Genomic DNA, 18167 nt, shown 5'->3' on the forward strand with positions numbered 1-18167 from the left:
CTAAGAGTAAACCTAGCGTCATCTTAACCTGAACTAAAGTAAACACAGAGTAATTCTTCTAGGTGTCATCAACGGAGTTGTACTCCGTTACACGACCCCACTTTAAAAACACGCTTACCCCTTGACCGAAGGGCAGTTGGAAGCGATATGCCCAACTTGCTTGCAACGATGACACGTCGCGGTTTCCATCCACTTGGCCGTGGTTGCTGGCGTGCTTCCTCCAGTGACCCCATGATCAAAGCGCAACGTGAGCTCGGTGGTCTCTTCCAGCGTAGCGGGGTGATGTTCTCGGAGATGGTGGGACATCTCCGATCGAAGCCCCTGTTGAAAGTAGAACCGCAATTCCATGGGGGTGATGGCCACTTGGCATTGAATCAGGATATCTTAAAAGGCGCTCAGGTAGCCGTGCAGGGAGCCAATTTGCGTGAGTTTGCAGAGTTTCTCGCGCAGCATATACTCATTGTCCGGTGGCAGAAAACGTTTGCGCATAGCACCCTTGAACGTCTCCCAGGTTCGGACAATTTGGGCTCGATCACACTCGGCCACAAACTGCCGATACCAATTCATAGGCGTGGGTGCCAGGTAGCACGACACCATGGTGACGAACGCGGGGCTGTTCTCCACCATGATCGGGTGATAGTCGGCGTAGTATTGTTCGATCATGAAAAACCACAGCTCTAGGTCCTCATTGAGCGTACCGTGGTACTTGGGCGGCTCCGCCTTCCGGGCAGCAGGTGGCTTGCTAGTAATTGCTTCAAGACGCACAGCTTGAGCAGCTATTTGCTCATTCATTCGTGCGTGAAATTGTTCTTGTTGTTGTGCAAAAAACTGCAACATCTCACTAAACATTTGTGGCGCGTTGCTGGCGTCCATATTGGTGCGGCTCGATGGCTTCGTGACTCGATGGTCTGGACTCGGACTCGATGGTCTGGAACTTGGACTCGATGGTATGGAACTTGGACTCGGTAGCTCGATGGCGCCGAGGACTTGACAACGACAAGTGCTACTATGTAACGTCGTAGGCAGGCTTTCCTCTCTTGAAAGCGGAATGAAAAGTGTATTTAGTTTGGCTTAGTTCGGGATTTCCTTCTTTGTTGCTGCTCTTTTGCAGCCAGTCATTCTAAGAGTAAACCTAGCGTCATCTTAACCTGAACTAAAGTAAACACAGAGTAATTCTTCTAGGCGTCATCAACGGAGTTGTACTCCGTTACACGACCCCACTTTAAAAACACGCTTACCCCTTGACCGAAGGGCAGTTGGAAGCGATATGCCCAACTTGCTTGCAACGATGACACGTCGCGGTTTCCATCCACTTGGCCGTGGTTGCTGGCGTGCTTCCTCCAGTGACCCCATGATCAAAGCGCAACGTGAGCTCGGTGGTCTCTTCCAGCGTAGCGGGGTGATGTTCTCGGAGATGGTGGGACATCTCCGATCGAAGCCCCTGTTGAAAGTAGAACCGCAATTCCATGGGGGTGATGGCCACTTGGCATTGGATCAGGATATCTTAAAAGGCGCTCAGGTAGTCGTGCAGGGAGCCAATTTGCGTGAGTTTGCAGAGTTTCTCGCGCAGCATATACTCATTGTCCGGTGGCAGAAAACGTTTGCGCATAGCACCCTTGAACGTCTCCCAGGTTCGGACAATTTGGGCTCGATCACACTCGGCCACAAACTGCCGATACCAATTCATAGGCGTGGGTGCCAGGTAGCACGACACCATGGTGACGAACGCGGGGCTGTTCTCCACCATGATCGGGTGATAGTCGGCGTAGTATTGTTCGATCATGAAACCCCCCAGCTCTAGGTCCTCATTGAGCGTACCGTGGTACTTGGGCGGCTCCGCCTTCCGGGCAGCAGGTGGCTTGCTAGTAATTGCTTCAAGACGCACAGCTTGAGCAGCTATTTGCTCATTCATTCGTGCGTGAAATTGTTCTTGTTGTTGTGCAAAAAACTGCAACATCTCACTAAACATTTGTGGCGCGTTGCTGGCGTCCATATTGGTGCGGCTCGATGGCTTCGTGACTCGATGGTCTGGACTCGGACTCGATGGTCTGGAACTTGGACTCGATGGTATGGAACTTGGACTCGGTAGCTCGATGGCGCCGAGGACTTGACAACGACAAGTGCTACTGTGTAACGTCGTAGGCAGGCTTTCCTCTCTTGAAAGCGGAATGAAAAGTGTATTTAGTTTGGCTTAGTTCGGGATTTCCTTCTTTGTTGCTGCTCTTTTGCAGCCAGTCATTCTAAGAGTAAACCTAGCGTCATCTTAACCTGAACTAAAGTAAACACAGAGTAATTCTTCTAGGTGTCATCAACGGAGTTGTACTCCGTTACACGACCCCACTTTAAAAACACGCTTACCCCTTGACCGAAGGGCAGTTGGAAGCGATATGCCCAACTTGCTTGCAACGATGACACGTCGCGGTTTCCATCCACTTGGCCGTGGTTGCTGGCGTGCTTCCTCCAGTGACCCCATGATCAAAGCGCAACGTGAGCTCGGTGGTCTCTTCCAGCGTAGCGGGGTGATGTTCTCGGAGATGGTGGGACATCTCCGATCGAAGCCCCTGTTGAAAGTAGAACCGCAATTCCATGGGGGTGATGGCCACTTGGCATTGGATCAGGATATCTTAAAAGGCGCTCAGGTAGTCGTGCAGGGAGCCAATTTGCGTGAGTTTGCAGAGTTTCTCGCGCAGCATATACTCATTGTCCGGTGGCAGAAAACGTTTGCGCATAGCACCCTTGAACGTCTCCCAGGTTCGGACAATTTGGGCTCGATCACACTCGGCCACAAACTGCCGATACCAATTCATAGGCGTGGGTGCCAGGTAGCACGACACCATGGTGACGAACGCGGGGCTGTTCTCCACCATGATCGGGTGATAGTCGGCGTAGTATTGTTCGATCATGAAACACCACAGCTCTAGGTCCTCATTGAGCGTACCGTGGTACTTGGGCGGCTCCGCCTTCCGGGCAGCAGGTGGCTTGCTAGTAATTGCTTCAAGACGCACAGCTTGAGCAGCTATTTGCTCATTCATTCGTGCGTGAAATTGTTCTTGTTGTTGTGCAAAAAACTGCAACATCTCACTAAATATTTGTGGCGCGTTGCTGGCGTCCATATTGGTGCGGCTCGATGGCTTCGTGACTCGATGGTCTGGACTCGGACTCGATGGTCTGGAACTTGGACTCGATGGTATGGAACTTGGACTCGGTAGCTCGATGGCGCCGAGGACTTGACAACGACAAGTGCTACTATGTAACGTCGTAGGCAGGCTTTCCTCTCTTGAAAGCGGAATGAAAAGTGTATTTAGTTTGGCTTAGTTCGGGATTTCCTTCTTTGTTGCTGCTCTTTTGCAGCCAGTCATTCTAAGAGTAAACCTAGCGTCATCTTAACCTGAACTAAAGTAAACACAGAGTAATCCTTCTAGGTGTCATCAACGGAGTTGTACTCCGTTACATCTAAGGACTGGCTCAAGCTGCAGTACCACACGACCGACAATCAGTGGAATTGCACCGAGAGCATCGGCAACACGACGGTCGGTGGCGTAGCGACTAAGCACTGCTGGTACATTCCTGCGGACGGCTCGGAGGGCAAGGTCTGCTAGAAGCACCGTTGTTGTTCTGTTTCGGTGGACAGCAACGACCTAGTCAAGCTGACCATTTCAGTTTCTGTCGATCTCATGGATTTCTCGAACACCACAGCGTCGCAGCTTTCTTCACAACTAAAGTACATATAGTGCCTCTGACTCTAATTCGTAAGATTGCTCCCTTGGCTTTCGTCTTTAACTTTCCTGTACAGTTCAGATTCCTCGAATCAACACGATCAGCCGAAATATATGGCCTGCAGTGGTTTTATCCACTGAAATTCTATTCTACATACGAGTCTGGGCCAGGGAGCTCCCTTCTCAGCAAGCTGCAAACTGCGCGCCAGTCTTCATTCTTCGTTTTTGAGGGGAACGCCTCAACCCAACCGTCGGATGATCAAGCACGGTATAAGCAAGGTGCTGGCCACCGTCGCTGTGCTGTTCACTGCGGTGGCGGCTGCAAGCGGCTCCACAGTGACGTCAGACCCGACCACCGCGACATACTCGCTCTCAGCGTTCGCGATTGGAGACTGGGGGACCACCGTTGCCAAGGACTCGTGCTGCTCGCGCTCGTCCGGATACAACAACTATGATGTCAATGCGGAGGACGTCGTGGCCAGTCTGATGAACACTCAAGCGGGGGACGCCAAGGTGAAGCCCAAGGTCATCATTGGACACGGCGACAACTTTTACTGGACGGGAATCAACAGCCTGGAGGGCCGTGACTCGCGCTTCACGACGACGTTCGAGGACAAGTACGACGGGAAGAACCTGAAGGGGATCCCATGGGTGAACGTACTGGGCAACCACGACTACGGCGGTGCCAGTTATATCTGCAACAGCGGAGACAACAATGCCAAGTGTGAGAGCACCGAGGCGCTGATCCAGGGGCTGGAGAACAAGTTCAAGTGGCAGGCGGGGTACACCAGTCCCAATGACAACCGGTGGATCCTGGAGGACCATTTCTACGTCCACCGCATTGAGGACGCGGCAACGGGGGTCAGTATTGACATCTTCAACGTGGACACGAACGACGCAGACGTTCACGGCGCCATGCAGATCTGCTGCCAGTGCTACGGTTACGCAGAAGGTGACGATGCTGGATGCAGCAACGTTGGCCGTGGCCACCAGTATTGCGCCGGAGGGAGCACTACAGCTTACGATACGTGCATGGCTAAGTTCGCGGAATGGGGCGAGGATTCACGCACTCAGCTCAAGGCGAAGGTGGCAGCGTCGACCGCGACCTGGAAGCTCGTCAACAGTCATTACGGACCATACGACCACTATGCTCAGGCCGGCATGAACAAGTGGTTCGACGTCCTGAGAGGCTCCGGGATCCACGCGTTTCTGTATGGCCACACGCACGGAGAGAAGCACGACTACTCGGCGTCGCTTGGAATGCATTTCGTGGAGAATGGCGCTGGCGGTGGCATTCAGAAGGAGTCTGCGAGTGGAGTCCCGGACTTTGCAGCCCAGTACGCAAAGAACGAGTGGGCGTACACCGGGGACGAGTACGGCTTCTTCTCGTTGGAGGCGTCCAAGGACTGGCTGAAGCTGCAGTACCACACGACGGACAAGAAGTGGGCATTCACGGAGAAGTTTGGTAACACCACGGTTGGTGGTGTCGCCACGAAGCACTGCTGGTACATTCCTGCGGATGGCTTGGAAGGCAAAGCGTGCTAAGCCGGACGAAACCTGAGATGCTGCGAACCAAGTCGACAAGTGCGTTTTCTAATCTGAAGCAGCGTTTGTTTTCTATTCTGAAATTCATTGCATCACGTACTAGCATTGATCTACAGACCGTATTCGCATTAGCACCCCCGGCCTTCCGTGCCGTCAGCAGGGATGTACCAGCAGTGCTTGGTGGCGACGCCGCCCACCTTCGTGCCGTTGAAGCTCTCTCCGAACTCCCAAGACTGGTCCGCCGTGTGATACTGCAGCTTGATCCACTCCTTGGACGCCTGGAGCGACATGAAGCCGTACTCGTCGCTCGAGTAGGTCCACTCGTTCTTGACGAACGGAGCCGCGTAAGGCGGGATGCCGCTCGCAGACTCCTTCTGGATACCACCGCCGGCACCGTTCTCCACGAAGTGGATACCCAGCGACTCGGAGTAGTCGTGCTTTTCACCGTGATTGTGGCCATTAATCCACACGTGGACGCCCGAGTCTCGGAGTACGTCGAACCACTTGTTCATGCCCGCCTCGTCATAGTCGGTGTATATGCTGTAGTGCGAGTTAATAACCTTCCAGGTCGCGGTGGACTGCTTGACCTTGTCCGCGATCTGCGCGCGTGAGTCTTCGCCCCATTCCGCGAACCTATTGTAACAAGCCTCGTACTCAGCGGTATTCCCACCAGCACAGTACTTGTGTCCAGGGCCAACACTCTTACAGGCCGCGCTATCGCCGTTCGAGTAGCCGTAGCACTGGCAGCAGATCTGCATGGCTCCGTGGTTATCCGCGTCGTTCGTGTCCACGTTGAAGATGTCAATACTGACCCCCGTTGCCGCGTCTTCAATGCGGTGGACGTAGAAATGGTCCTCCAGGATCCACCGGTTGTCATTGGGACTGGTGTACTCCGCCTGCCACTTGAATTTGTTCTCCAGCCCCTGGATCAGCGCCTCGGTGCTCTCGCACTTGGCATTGTTGTCTCCGCTGTTGCAGATGTAGCTCGAGCCGCCGTAGTCGTGGTTGCCCATAACGTTTACCCATGGAATGGTCTTGATATTGTCACCTTTGAACTTGTCCTCAAACGTCGTGGTGAAGCGCGAGTCGCGGCCCTCAAGGCTGTTGATACCCGTCCAATAGAAGTTGTCGCCGTGTCCGATGATGACCTTGGGTTTGACGGCTGCATTACCAGCTTCAGTGTTCATCAAGCTGGCCACGACATCCTCCGCGACAATGTCGTAGTTGCTGTAAGTGTCGGAGCGGGAGCAGCACGAGCCCTTGAACGTCGTAGTTCCCCAGTCACCGATGGCAAACGTGGACAACGAGTACACTACAGTTGCCGGGTCAGACGTCACCAACGCCTCAGTGACGGCGCCAACTGGGTCGAGCATTCCTGGTCGTTGTCTCAGGTTCTGCTGGCAAATTCAAGAATGAACGCAGTCGACGACTGAAAGGCAAAGAGCCAGCACCGTCTTGGTGCTACATGGGCTCGTCTAGGAAGAGGCACAGTGAGGCGAGGAAAAACATCAGGGAGTTAATAGAACATCGCTCCCATGTGACGAATTTCAGCATTTTTGTAGGGGCTATTACTGTATAATACAGTTACTGGGGTTATGCTTAGCATAGCGGGGGGGGGGGCAACGCTAAGACAGAATGACAATTAATGCGTGCTCGTTGTCCTTACATGTTAGTACGCGCAAGCGCTAGAAATTCGTCCGGGAGTCCTACACGTACTGTGACTGAAGAATACGATGGTGATTGGTTGTAGATACGCGTTGCTAGAGTATTACGTCTTCCACCTGTTTGCACTTTTTGCGCTTCAATTCTGAAGATTTCTTTGGTGAACCGACTCCGGTCACGTTTGTGGCTGGTTTCAACGGTTAATCAGGGTTTCAAATGCACGATGTGATGTGAGGAATGCGGCTCATGGAGCCACACGTTCAAACATTGCCACTAGAACCCACCAGTTGTGCTCTTCGAGACCAGCTTCCTATGATCGTTAAGTCGTGTCCTCTTGTCTGCGGGCCTAGTCCAACCGATGCTGCATCACGACGCGGCATGTGTCTATAGGGCATCAGGCCAGCAAGCAACGTGTGGTACGTGGCGTTCAAGAGAACTCAGTTTTACCGCATTGGCGCCCAACAAGAACAAGCTTTCTGGCGGTTGAAAAGCATCAGCGTTAGAGCATACATGTAGTAATGGATCACCAGGCTGGGCGCTTGATTGTTGCCAGTATTGTATTCTGCTCGTAAACAAATCTGCGAGCGGAACATTCGTGTGTGCAATGCAGAGTCAGAGTCTACAAATACAATAGAACTGTAGACAGTACTATTTTACGATAGGTAGAGTCTACAAATATTATAGTACTGTAGAAAGTACTATTTTACTATAGGTAGAGTATACAAATACAATAGTATTGTAGGCACTACTATAATACTACATGTACAAATACATCATTAATTTTTGCAGTACTTTATCAGTAGTATTAATATTACTGCAGTATGCATGATTTTAAACATGAATACTACAGTAATATTATTTGTTGAAAAGTACTTTTTCAACAAATAGTATCCTAATAAATTATAATATTTTTACTCTTTGAAGTAAAGGAAAGAACTCAATCACAGCTCGAAGACTCGTATTTGTCTGCATTGGGAAAACTGATTATCCACTCGTTCTACATTATGCTCCGCCATTGCACCTCCGGATACCTTACATGTTGTGCCTTGTTCGAAATGTTTTTTTTATATATTAAACTATTTCGATGATATATTCGATGCATTTCGGTATTTTAAAGCGAGAAAGCTAGCACTAGGCATGCAAGTAAAGCAGCATGAACGCTGTGGAGGTTTGCATTCTGTCACTTATAACGAGATAACACCAACCAGCAAACTTTGTAGAAGTATACAGTGTTCCTGCAAAAAATATTTTAAACCAAGAGGGCTGGAGGGCAACTTCTCTCTGTCAGATTGAGAATGTTTTCTGCTGGCAAACAGCGAAGCTAAACGGACGCTGGAGGCTGAAGATACACAGCATAAGAAGAATTCCGTATATGTATATAGTGCAGCGCATAGAAGAAGAAGTTGATTATCTGGTTAAATTAATGGATGTCTCGTTTTGCTAGCTACCACAGTGTAAATTGACTAAGGTTGCTCACACATGAACTCCGCATGGTCTAACATATCATCTTACTTTATGCGCTGCATTATCCTGGGCTCAAGACTGAGATGCAACTAAGTCCACAATGTGTATTTTTCTAATTTGGAACAGCGTAACTAATTTTTCTAATATGAGTCATTGCTCATGACATCTCCTCATTCTAATGCCATTTGCAGTAATTTACTGTAAACCACTGCACACAACGCCACTACATTAGCACCCCCGGCCTTCCGTGCCGTCAGCAGGGATGTACCAGCAGTGCTTGGTGGCGACGCCGCCCACCTTCGTGCCGTTGAAGCTCTCTCCGAACTCCCAAGACTGGTCCGCCGTGTGATACTGCAGCTTGATCCACTCCTTGGACGCCTGGAGCGACATGAAGCCGTACTCGTCGCTCGAGTAGGTCCACTCGTTCTTGACGAACGGAGCCGCGTAAGCCGGGATGCCGCTCGCAGACTCCTTCTGGATACCACCGCCGGCACCGTTCTCCACGAAGTGGATACCCAGCGACTCGGAGTAGTCGTGCTTTTCACCGTGCGTGTGGCCGTTAAGCCACACGTGGATTCCGGAGTCCCGGAGAACGTCGAACCACTTGTTCATGCCCGCTTCGACGTAGTGGTTGTACACACTGTAATGGCTGTTGACGATCTTCCAGGTCGCGGTGGACTGCTTGACCTTGTCCGCGATCTGCGCGCGTGAGTCTTCGCCCCATTCCGCGAACCTATTGTAACAAGCCTCGTACTCAGCGGTATTCCCACCAGCACAGTACTTGTGTCCAGGGCCAACACTCTTACAGGTGGCGCTGTCACCGTTCGAGTAGCCGTAGCACTGGCAGCAGATCTGCATGGCGCCGTGGATATCGGCGTCGTTCGTGTCCACGTTGAAGATGTCAATACTGACCCCCGTTGCCGCGTCCTCAATGCGGTGGACGTAGAAATGGTCCTCCAGGATCCACCGGTTGTCATTGGGACTGGTGTACTCCGCCTGCCACTTGAATTTGTTCTCCAGCCCCTGGATCAGCGCCTCGGTGCTCTCGCACTTGGCATTGTTGTCCCCGCTGCTGCAGATGTAGCTCGAGCCGCCGTAGTCGTGGTTGCCCATAACGTTTACCCATGGAATGGTCTTGATATTGTCACCTTTGAACTTGTCCTCAAACGTCGTGGTGAAGCGCGAGTCGCGGCCCTCAAGGCTGTTGATACCCGTCCAATAGAAGTTGTCGCCGTGTCCGATGATGACCTTGGGTTTGACGGCTGCATTACCAGCTTCAGTGTTCATCAAGCTGGCCACGACATCCTCCGCGACAATGTCGTAGTTGCTGTAAGTGTCGGAGCGGGAGCAGCACGAGCCCTTGAACGTCGTAGTTCCCCAGTCACCGATGGCAAACGTGGACAACGAGTACACTACAGTTGCCGGGTCAGACGTCACCAACGCCTCAGTGACGGCGCCAACCACGGCGGCGTAGACAGCCAGTAGCTTGGGGTTGAGCATTCTTGGTTGTCTTCTCGGGTTCTGCTGGTAAATTCAGGAGTGAATAGACGTCTGCGCGCAGGATCAGAGGAGACCAGCCCACGCAGTGAGTGGGCTGGTCTAGGACGAGACACGGCGGGGCGAGAAAAAACATCCGGGAGCCTCCATGGGTCAGACTTTCCCCTGTGGTGAATTTCAACATCTTTGTGTTGGTATGCAGGAAGGCTATCCATGGGGCTGCTGGAGTTTATTGTCCCGGCCAGAATTGAGTTTATAATAGTTGAGCACAATGGAGAGGCGACGCTAAGGGAGAACGACAACTGCAAGCGTGTCTATTGTTTTCAGTGCAGGCAAGCGCTAGAAGTCCGTCCTGGAGTCCTTCAATATGGATAGAAGGCGCCGTCCGCGTTACTGTTGCATTACGTTTTGCGCCTGTTTGCACTTTTCGCGTTTCATTCCTGAAGATATATTTGGCGAAGTGACTGCGGTCACGTCTGTAGCTGGCTTCAGCGCTTGATCAGGGTTTCAAATGCACGACGCGGCTCACGGAGCCGCACACGAATGGCAACCCGATCGAGGCATTGCACGCGTACAGTGTGGTGTTGCAGGATCCGTGCCACCAGAATCTACCAGTTGTGCTCGCCCGCCTCCTGTGATCGTTGAGTTGAATAAGCGTTGTCAAGACTCCCGATACTGCATTACGACGTGCATGAACGGATCTACAGTCTGTACAAGGGTCCAAGCTAGCAAATAAAACTTGCTGTGCGGATAAGCAGCTTCGGGTTTACCAGTGTGACCATGAATTACCTGAATAATTGAACAAGCTACCTCGCGACTGAGGAGACTCAGCTCTAATAAGTACTGTAACAGGACACAACGACGATGTTTAGCGACAAGTACTATTATACCGTGAGCAACAAATACCCTGGCAGGCCGTTCATCGTAAAATATCCATTATAGCAACGTTTGTATGGGTCCGAAGACGCTGTACGTGACGGACGCGTTGATGTGGTGTCGTTGAAAATCGCTATAAAGCAACAGCTTCAGCAGCATCGCATGAATGTCTTTCCACTTCAACGGCACAAGGCTGGCAACAATAGGTACAATCGACTTTGTGGACGACAGTTATGATGACCAGTTTCCTGTGAGCATCGATATAGAGATTCTCTATTAGAGAATGTCAAGTTCACCAGAAGCGCGAACACTATTTGTCTCTGCCATCCTTGAGTCGGTGCTTGTCCTGTATCTGGGGCTTCCGTACGAAGGCGATTACGAGAGAGAGAGAGAGATGAAGGAGTCTGTTCGTTGACTGAAGATGCACTGTTAAGGGGAAATAAGCAAAACAAAATAACCCGAGTATTGCAAAATACAATTAAGCCTCTAGCTCGACTTCGCCCTTGGTGAGCAGCTTCGAAAGCGCCGACTTCTTGGCGCTGCGCTTCGCACGGCGCTCGTTTTTCAGCTTCTCGCGGTTCGCACGCAACGTCTCCTTGTCTACCTTGCGCTTCTTGGCACCACGAACAGGGCCGGATTCATCGTCCGAGATGCCGTCGAACGCAGCGCCCATGTCGATCTTCTCCTTCTTCACCTTCTGGACGGGTCGCGACTGCACTTCCTGCTCCTGCTCCTCAACCTGCTGCTGCTTCTGGCTGCTAATCTGCGCCTTGGCCTTCCACTCGAACTTCTTGGGACCTGCGCTCTGCTGCTTCGGCTGCTGCTGCAGTTTCTTGCTCGCCGGCTTCTGAGCCGCCATGAAGCTGTTCACGTGCGCCGCGAGTCCAGCCGCAGCAGGCGCCTTCTCCACCTTCGCCTTTTTGGGCTTGACATCGACGACCACCTCGTCGTCGCTGTCGCTCTCCTGCTCCTGCTCCTCCGGTCGTCTCCTCTTCTTGCCCGCCTCCGCCTTCTTGTCCACCACCTCGAACTGCTCCTTCTTCACCTCCACCTTCTTCTCCTTCTTCTTGTCCTTGGCGGCCGGGGTCTCGGTCTCCAGCAGCTCGTGGCGGTACAGACACTTCTTGCCTCTGTGGCAGCGGCCGTTCTGGAAGCCGTAGCACACGCGCTTCTCCGCGGGCTTGTTCTCCTTCTTCTTCTTCTTCTCCTCCTTCGCTTGTTTTTCTTCCTCTTCATCCTCCGTCTCGTCGTCGTCGTCGTTCTTCTCCTTCTTGGGGTGCGAGAACTTGCAGTCGTCGCCGCGCTTGCACTCACCCGTCTGCACGAACTCGAAGCAGTTGCCGTACTCGCCGTCCTTGATGTCGTGCGAGAAGGGGCAGTTGGCGCCCTTGGTGCACTTGCCCTTGCGCAGCAGCCAGCACGGGCGCTGCGAGGCGTCGGGCGTCTCCTTCTTCTGCGCCTGGAACTTGTCCTTGGGCACGAGCTGCCGCACGTTGAGCGTGCGGCCCTGCACCACCTTCTTGTCCATGGCCTTGATGGCCGCGCGCATGGCCGACCCGGCCGTGAACGTCACGAAGCCGAAGCCGCGCGACGCGTTCGAGGCCGCGTCCAGCACCACCTTGGCCTCGGCCACGGCGCCGAAGTCGCTGAACAGGTCCGACAGCTGCGCGTCGTCCAGCGTCTTGGGGATGCCAACCACGATGATCTTCTGGCTGTCGTTGGACCTCGTCATCGCTGCAGGTGTGTGTGTGTGTATGTATGTAGGTATATGGACTTGGTCTTGCCAGGAACAGTTTAGCTGATACCCTGGAATTCAAGACTGAGAGGGAACTGCTGGTTGGTGATGCATGTAGCCATCTTCTTTAATTAGGTCATCGGATAAGTTTCCAATGTAGCCATCGGACTTGAAAAGGTATACGATTGTAGTGCTCAGTCAACGACGACGTTATCATTATCTTGATGTCCAAGAGTGTGCATAAGCTTACTGTAGAGGCGCATGCCTCGTTACCGCCACTGGTGAAGTGGATGCGTAGCAGGAAGGCTTCCACGCAAGTGTGATGTCCCCGCGGTACACATCGTTGGTCATGAGATTGAGAAGTGCCCCGACTGCGATGGTCTTGTGGTCGTCACTTCCTCAACTGCAGCTCGTGCTGTATCAGCTCCACACGTTACGCGCAAGCACAGCATCAATACCAACCACAGGAAGAACTCGACGATTGACCGTTAGTTTGCTGCGAACTAACACCTTCATGTCTGTCGACACCTGAATAGCCGCTCCTATTTTTGTCGAATGGACTCCTGCGGTAGTAATGGTAAAATGAATGCGTGCTGCTAGCAGGAAAAAATAGTGTGTACATACGAAAGCGGTTTCGAAATAGCCTGGGTTCCGAAACTCAAAACCCAAATGCTATTTAGCTTCAGCTAGTGTACGTCATCCGCGCATTGCGAAATCGAGGCGAGACCGATGGACCTTCTCGTGCTATCGCTGTTGTTATTCTTCGGCGTTTGTGCAGGTCAAGAAAATAGCGACGCTGAGGCTTGCAGTACGTGCAGCGGCGGCGCGTCAATCGTTGACGCTACCGCTCGGGGCAGCGCTACGACAGTATACTTGCCCACAAATGCTGTACTTCACCAGTTCCTGAATACTACCGGAATGGACCCCGACTCTCTTGTGGCGGTGAGCTCCAGCTACAGTGTTTTGCAGGCGGAGAGTGAGGGCCTGGCTGCCATTACTAGCCCCGACACCAACGTATTTGCGTCAGTCCTCATCGTGCCGGGCAGTACTGACAACTCGGTCATGAGTATGATAAACCAGTCCGAATCAAACCTCCGTGGCGAGTTATCTGGTCGCACGCAGCTCATGTACAATTGTACGTCAGCTCCAACACTTTGGAATTTACTCGAGGACGTGAACGTGTTGAACCTGACCAGCTTGCAGCTTTTTGATAACGATGCAACCGCTGATAAAATCCTCAATTTTCGTGATGGAGACAAAAATCTGGTGGAGGAACAGCGTGACATCGTCGCACTTATCTCTATCCAAGTTGCAGATTGCTTGGCGATGCAAAAGTCGTCAATTGGAAGACCAGTGTTGGGAAACTCGTTCTTTGGCGCCATTTTTGACAGCTCTCCAACATATTTTTACAGTTTGAGCAGCACGGTCCTGAAAGCCAACAGCAGCTTCGAAGGTATGGACCAGTGTGTGCTGCAGCTTGAGATGGCCCGAGCATCCTTAGCAGAGGTCTATCCAGATTGCAAGATTAAATTCCACGCGACAGACCTAAATAACTTCGTTGGTGTGTACTTCAGGGCTAAGTGATCCGCAAACCAATCGTCGGCTAGCTGTTTCCAGTTTTGGGTTTGTGAAGGATCCGTCATGTACGTACAAGTGTGGATCTTCCGGGGCGGATGTCGACCAGTGCTTGGCGTCCAATGGAAAGGGTGGATGGAATGTAGTGCAGTGTCAAATGCAATTCTATGAGTTGCACAGTGATTTCGACTTTGAATGTGGCGACAAAACTGGTCCACCGTACAATATGGTTGCACCCCTCGCTAGCCAATGCTACGATTGCTACGAAACGACGTCGAGCTGTACGTCTGGCTATACTACTATCTCGGGTGTGGGTTGCTGTCGGAAATTGAGTTGTGTGGCGATGGATTCGACACAATTGGCAGCACCACCGCTTCTAACTTGGAATTTGGAGGCTGACGCACGCACGATTACTAACCCAGCTTTCCCAATTTTCGATAATGGATACTGCTCCGATGATACGGACCCATCAAGTAGTTGCTGTCGTATCACGTGCATTAATTGCTTTCTCAACATCTCGGTTCTATCGTTTTCTGCTGACTTGGACTCATACTCTTCCCCTAAAGAGTATTCTACGACAACCGAGGTGCAGTTAGCAGGCACTTCGGAGATGATATTAAAGGTTTTTGCGCCAAACGGGTGCGTGGTGGAAACTAGCGACACTGTTGCAACCATCGCTCTCAGCTCGTCTCTTGGCAGCGGAATGCCTTTAGAAGCCCAGCTTACTTTGGATATTCTCAAAAAGCTCAACATGCAGCCTCATCGGTCCGATATTGAGTTCGGTGCCACTAACGAGATCCGAAGTCTCTCAACAGGGTCCGTACGTTCCGACCAAAAGTTCTTTGATATTCAAGTAAACAGTAAAACTTCTCAAGATCCGACGCCAACCGGTGTTGACATCGACCTGGAGGTCGACGTGATCCCTACTGTGACAGTGGCAATCAACTTCTTTAATGCTGTAGCAAAAATTGGGGTCACGACGAAACTCTCTCTCTTCACACAACTACAATCTAACATCGGTTTCCCCGATTCACGTACAAATTTGTCGACGAAGTATCTGAATGAAGCCTCAATGTTTCAGGGAGGAGACTGTCGATTGGAGCATTTCATGGAGTACAATGGATTTGCTGGGTATAAAGACATCACAGTTACATTACCGACATCGCTTAATGTCCCCGATGTTGCTACAGCAGATTCTGAACCTATGCTACTGTCATCTTCCGATAGTACAAGCACAAACCTGGTCAGTGGTTGTATTTCCGCCGTCTACAACGCCCAGGTCAAACTGTTTACAAGGCTGGACGGCGCAACATTACTATCCGACAAAAAACAAACTGCACTCAAGAATATCCTGACGTGGGCGCTTGGTATTCCCGAAGTTGATCCGATCTTCGTTTCTATCGTCGCGGTTTCTAGTGCAACAGGTGAAATATCGGTACAGATTGCCATACCACCCTCACTTTCGGCCACCTACCCGACAGCATCGCTCCTCGAGACGCAGCTCTACAAAACGGCAAGGAGTTCCAACTTTTCAGCTCTTGTTAGTTCGTACGTGGGTCTTGATCTTGCCTCACGCTGTGAAAGTGGCTGGAAAGGCACGAGTTGCACGAGGGAGTGCTCCTTATCGCACTGCGCCGTCAATTCTACTGTCTGCAATCCCCTCAGCGGCGCTGTGCTCTCGTGCGATACTTGTGATGACGGATGGTGGGGGGCTCTTTGCCAAACTCAATGCTCATCGACAAACTGCTCAGTCGGATCTGTAAGCTGCAACGTTGTCACTGGAGCCGCTATTTCGTGCCGCGATTGCAACGATCGCTGGTGGCCGTGGCCTCTATGTGAGAACCAGTGCTCGTCACGGCAGTGTCCTATCGGCTCAGTCAGTTGCCACAGCTCTAACGGCACAGCTTTATCTTGCAGTTCCTGCTACGACGGATGGTGGGGAACAACTTGTCAAACTCGATGTACTTCTGCTAATTGTCCGATAGGCTCGGTGAGTTGCGACGCTGTGAGCGGAAAGCCGACCTTGTGCAGCTCTTGCGATCGCGGGTGGTGGCGACCGACTTGTCAAAATCAATGCGCGTTTGCACACTGCAGCGTTGGGTCCGTTAGCTGCGACTCGAACAATGGCTCTGTCATCTCGTGTAGTTCCTGTGATGACGGATGGTGGGGACCAACTTGCGAGAATCGGTGCTCCTCAACGCATTGCCCAACTGGCACTGTAAGTTGCGACTCTGCCACCGGTGAAGCCATTTCGTGCAGTACCTGCAACGATGGATCGTGGGGTGAAAAGTGCGAAAAGCAATGTTCTTCGCCGCACTGTCCGGTCGGTTCTGTAAGTTGCGATTCGGTGAGTGGAGTTGCTTCTTCTTGCAAGGATTGCAACCATGGCTGGTGGGGGACAACATGTCAAACTCAGTGTGCATCAGAGCACTGTCTGGTTGGCTCTGTTAACTGTAACGCTATGGAGGGCTCAGTCAGTTACTGCGATCAGTGCGAAGAAGGTTGGTGGGGCAACTCCTGCGAGTCACAATGCAGTTCAGACCACTGTCCTGTTGGGTCGGAAGTTGTGACGCAACTAACGGAGACGCGGTCGCATGCAATAGCTGCGAAGATGGCTGGTGGGGAAGTCTGTGCACGAAACGCTGCTCTTCAGATTACTGCACAGACCACGCCATAACTTGCGATGCTGTTAGCGGCGAAGCTATTTCTTGCGGCTTTTGCGAGGAAACCTGGTGGGGTAAGACGTGCGATCAGCGGTGTGCTTCGGACCACTGTTCAGTCGGCTCTGTCAGCTGTGACTATGCAACTGGAGTTGCCTCCTCTTGCAGCGACTGCGAGGACGGGTATTGGGGGGACATGTGCGAAAATGAAATTGCCCTCCCGGATCACTGCACCAGAGCCAGAAGCCGGCAGGACGATGGATCTCCCTTCAGGTGCTTGGCGTGCGAGCACGGCTACTGGGGGCCGATGTGCGAGTATTCGTGCGAGATCCCGCTGCGGTGCAGAACCTCCCGCTGCGTGCAAGATACGGGAGAAATTACGATGTGTCTGTTATGCAACTACGGGTGGCATGGGCGGTTCTGTGGCAGCAAGCTCGGGAAGCCTTGGCCGTAGTTTGGTTGGATAAATTCCAGCTCACCAAAAAATCACTTCGTATTGCCCTCTTCGTACTTTCCGCAATAGTCAAAATCAAAGTTAGCAGCTGCGAGCTCCAGCTCTTACTCTCCCCAAAGCTGTCCCGGAGGATAAATAACTGTATGAACTCGATACTCGTTGTATATTGCTGCTTACCGGCGGTGGTCATCCCTGCATGTCGGTTGGTTGTGTCGGTAGTGCACGCGATAATACAACCATGCAAACTACTAGTATTCGTAGAGCAAGCAACTACACCATTTCCGGGTCGTTCTTCCCAAATGCTCGATATACTCATGGATGGTTATGTGGACGTCGCATACGCAAAAGACAGGCTTGGCCATTGAAGGTCCAAGCCTGTATTAATAAGCCTGTGCCGACTAGGTGAATTCGCGAACTTCTTCCCTGCGTTCCATAGGTCGTGGCACCATCCTCGCCGAGTCTTTGCTTAGAAGTCTTTTGAATACTTGGCCTGAATCACCCTTCGACACCCACCTTGCATTAAAACTTTTAATTTAAAAGACCTCAACGGCAACTTGACATACACACAAGTTAACTGCTATGATAACGCCATTGGACGCACGATATTGCAGTGTCACCAAATTCCTCTCGACGACGCGTCGGCGGGTAACATCAAGCCAATGTGATCCGATTCAGAGCAACACGTCTGATTGCTCCGTTATATACTCAACAAGCGTAATCACAGAGGCCGCCAGTATTACGGTGACAATTGTGGCAGCACCATACAACAACATTTACTGGACACTTCTCGTCCCCACGCTTCCGGCATAATTCGAACATCTGAGCGATACGGTATTGAAGTCATGGCATTAAACGCCTGTCTTCGCCGCTGTTGGAAGTGGGGCCGCAAGTACCAAGGTACAGCCCAATGCGTATGCACAATGCTACCGTAAACGTAAACTGAGACCTGGCTTCCAGCCCAAATTCGTCAAGGAATGGGGCAA

At 51.8% G+C, this 18167-nt stretch overlaps 8 protein-coding genes across 8 annotated transcripts; 2 read left to right on the forward strand and 6 right to left on the reverse strand.

The window, feature by feature from the left end:
- Window positions 1-384: 384 nt before the first annotated feature.
- PHYSODRAFT_322633 (hypothetical protein) lies at window positions 385-792 on the reverse strand (the record flags this gene model as incomplete). Its single annotated transcript, XM_009518034.1, has 1 exon — window positions 385-792. The coding sequence occupies one exon, from the start codon at window positions 790-792 to the stop codon at window positions 385-387; it is 408 nt and encodes a 135-aa protein (XP_009516329.1).
- Window positions 793-1504: 712 nt separating this feature from the next.
- On the reverse strand, window positions 1505-1912 carry PHYSODRAFT_246356 (hypothetical protein; the record flags this gene model as incomplete). The annotated part of the gene is made up of 1 exon (XM_009518035.1): window positions 1505-1912. One exon carries the CDS (start codon window positions 1910-1912, stop codon window positions 1505-1507), a length of 408 nt encoding a protein of 135 aa, XP_009516330.1.
- A 712-nt stretch (window positions 1913-2624) lies between these two features.
- Window positions 2625-3032, reverse strand: PHYSODRAFT_322635 (hypothetical protein; the record flags this gene model as incomplete). Its single annotated transcript, XM_009518036.1, has 1 exon — window positions 2625-3032. One exon carries the CDS (start codon window positions 3030-3032, stop codon window positions 2625-2627), a length of 408 nt encoding a protein of 135 aa, XP_009516331.1.
- Window positions 3033-3971: 939 nt separating this feature from the next.
- Window positions 3972-5261, forward strand: PHYSODRAFT_476203 (hypothetical protein; the record flags this gene model as incomplete). The annotated part of the gene is made up of 1 exon (XM_009518037.1): window positions 3972-5261. One exon carries the CDS (start codon window positions 3972-3974, stop codon window positions 5259-5261), a length of 1290 nt encoding a protein of 429 aa, XP_009516332.1.
- Window positions 5262-5389: 128 nt separating this feature from the next.
- Window positions 5390-6634, reverse strand: PHYSODRAFT_322637 (hypothetical protein; the record flags this gene model as incomplete). The annotated part of the gene is made up of 1 exon (XM_009518038.1): window positions 5390-6634. The coding sequence occupies one exon, from the start codon at window positions 6632-6634 to the stop codon at window positions 5390-5392; it is 1245 nt and encodes a 414-aa protein (XP_009516333.1).
- Window positions 6635-8615: 1981 nt separating this feature from the next.
- On the reverse strand, window positions 8616-9887 carry PHYSODRAFT_474780 (hypothetical protein; the record flags this gene model as incomplete). Its single annotated transcript, XM_009518039.1, has 1 exon — window positions 8616-9887. One exon carries the CDS (start codon window positions 9885-9887, stop codon window positions 8616-8618), a length of 1272 nt encoding a protein of 423 aa, XP_009516334.1.
- Window positions 9888-12219: 2332 nt separating this feature from the next.
- Window positions 12220-12492, reverse strand: PHYSODRAFT_477020 (hypothetical protein; the record flags this gene model as incomplete). Its single annotated transcript, XM_009518040.1, has 1 exon — window positions 12220-12492. A coding segment is annotated over one exon (273 nt), but the record flags the coding sequence as incomplete, so codon positions are not given.
- A 732-nt stretch (window positions 12493-13224) lies between these two features.
- PHYSODRAFT_309639 (hypothetical protein) lies at window positions 13225-17184 on the forward strand (the record flags this gene model as incomplete). The annotated part of the gene is made up of 4 exons (XM_009518041.1): window positions 13225-13437; window positions 13465-14056; window positions 14103-16626; window positions 16764-17184. 4 exons carry the CDS (start codon window positions 13225-13227, stop codon window positions 17182-17184), a joined length of 3750 nt encoding a protein of 1249 aa, XP_009516336.1.
- Between the last annotated feature and the right edge of the window lie 983 nt (window positions 17185-18167).

Source organism: Phytophthora sojae, assembly GCF_000149755.1.
Source record: "Phytophthora sojae unplaced genomic scaffold PHYSOscaffold_1, whole genome shotgun sequence".
Classification (NCBI taxonomy): Eukaryota; Oomycota; class Peronosporomycetes; order Peronosporales; family Peronosporaceae; genus Phytophthora; species Phytophthora sojae.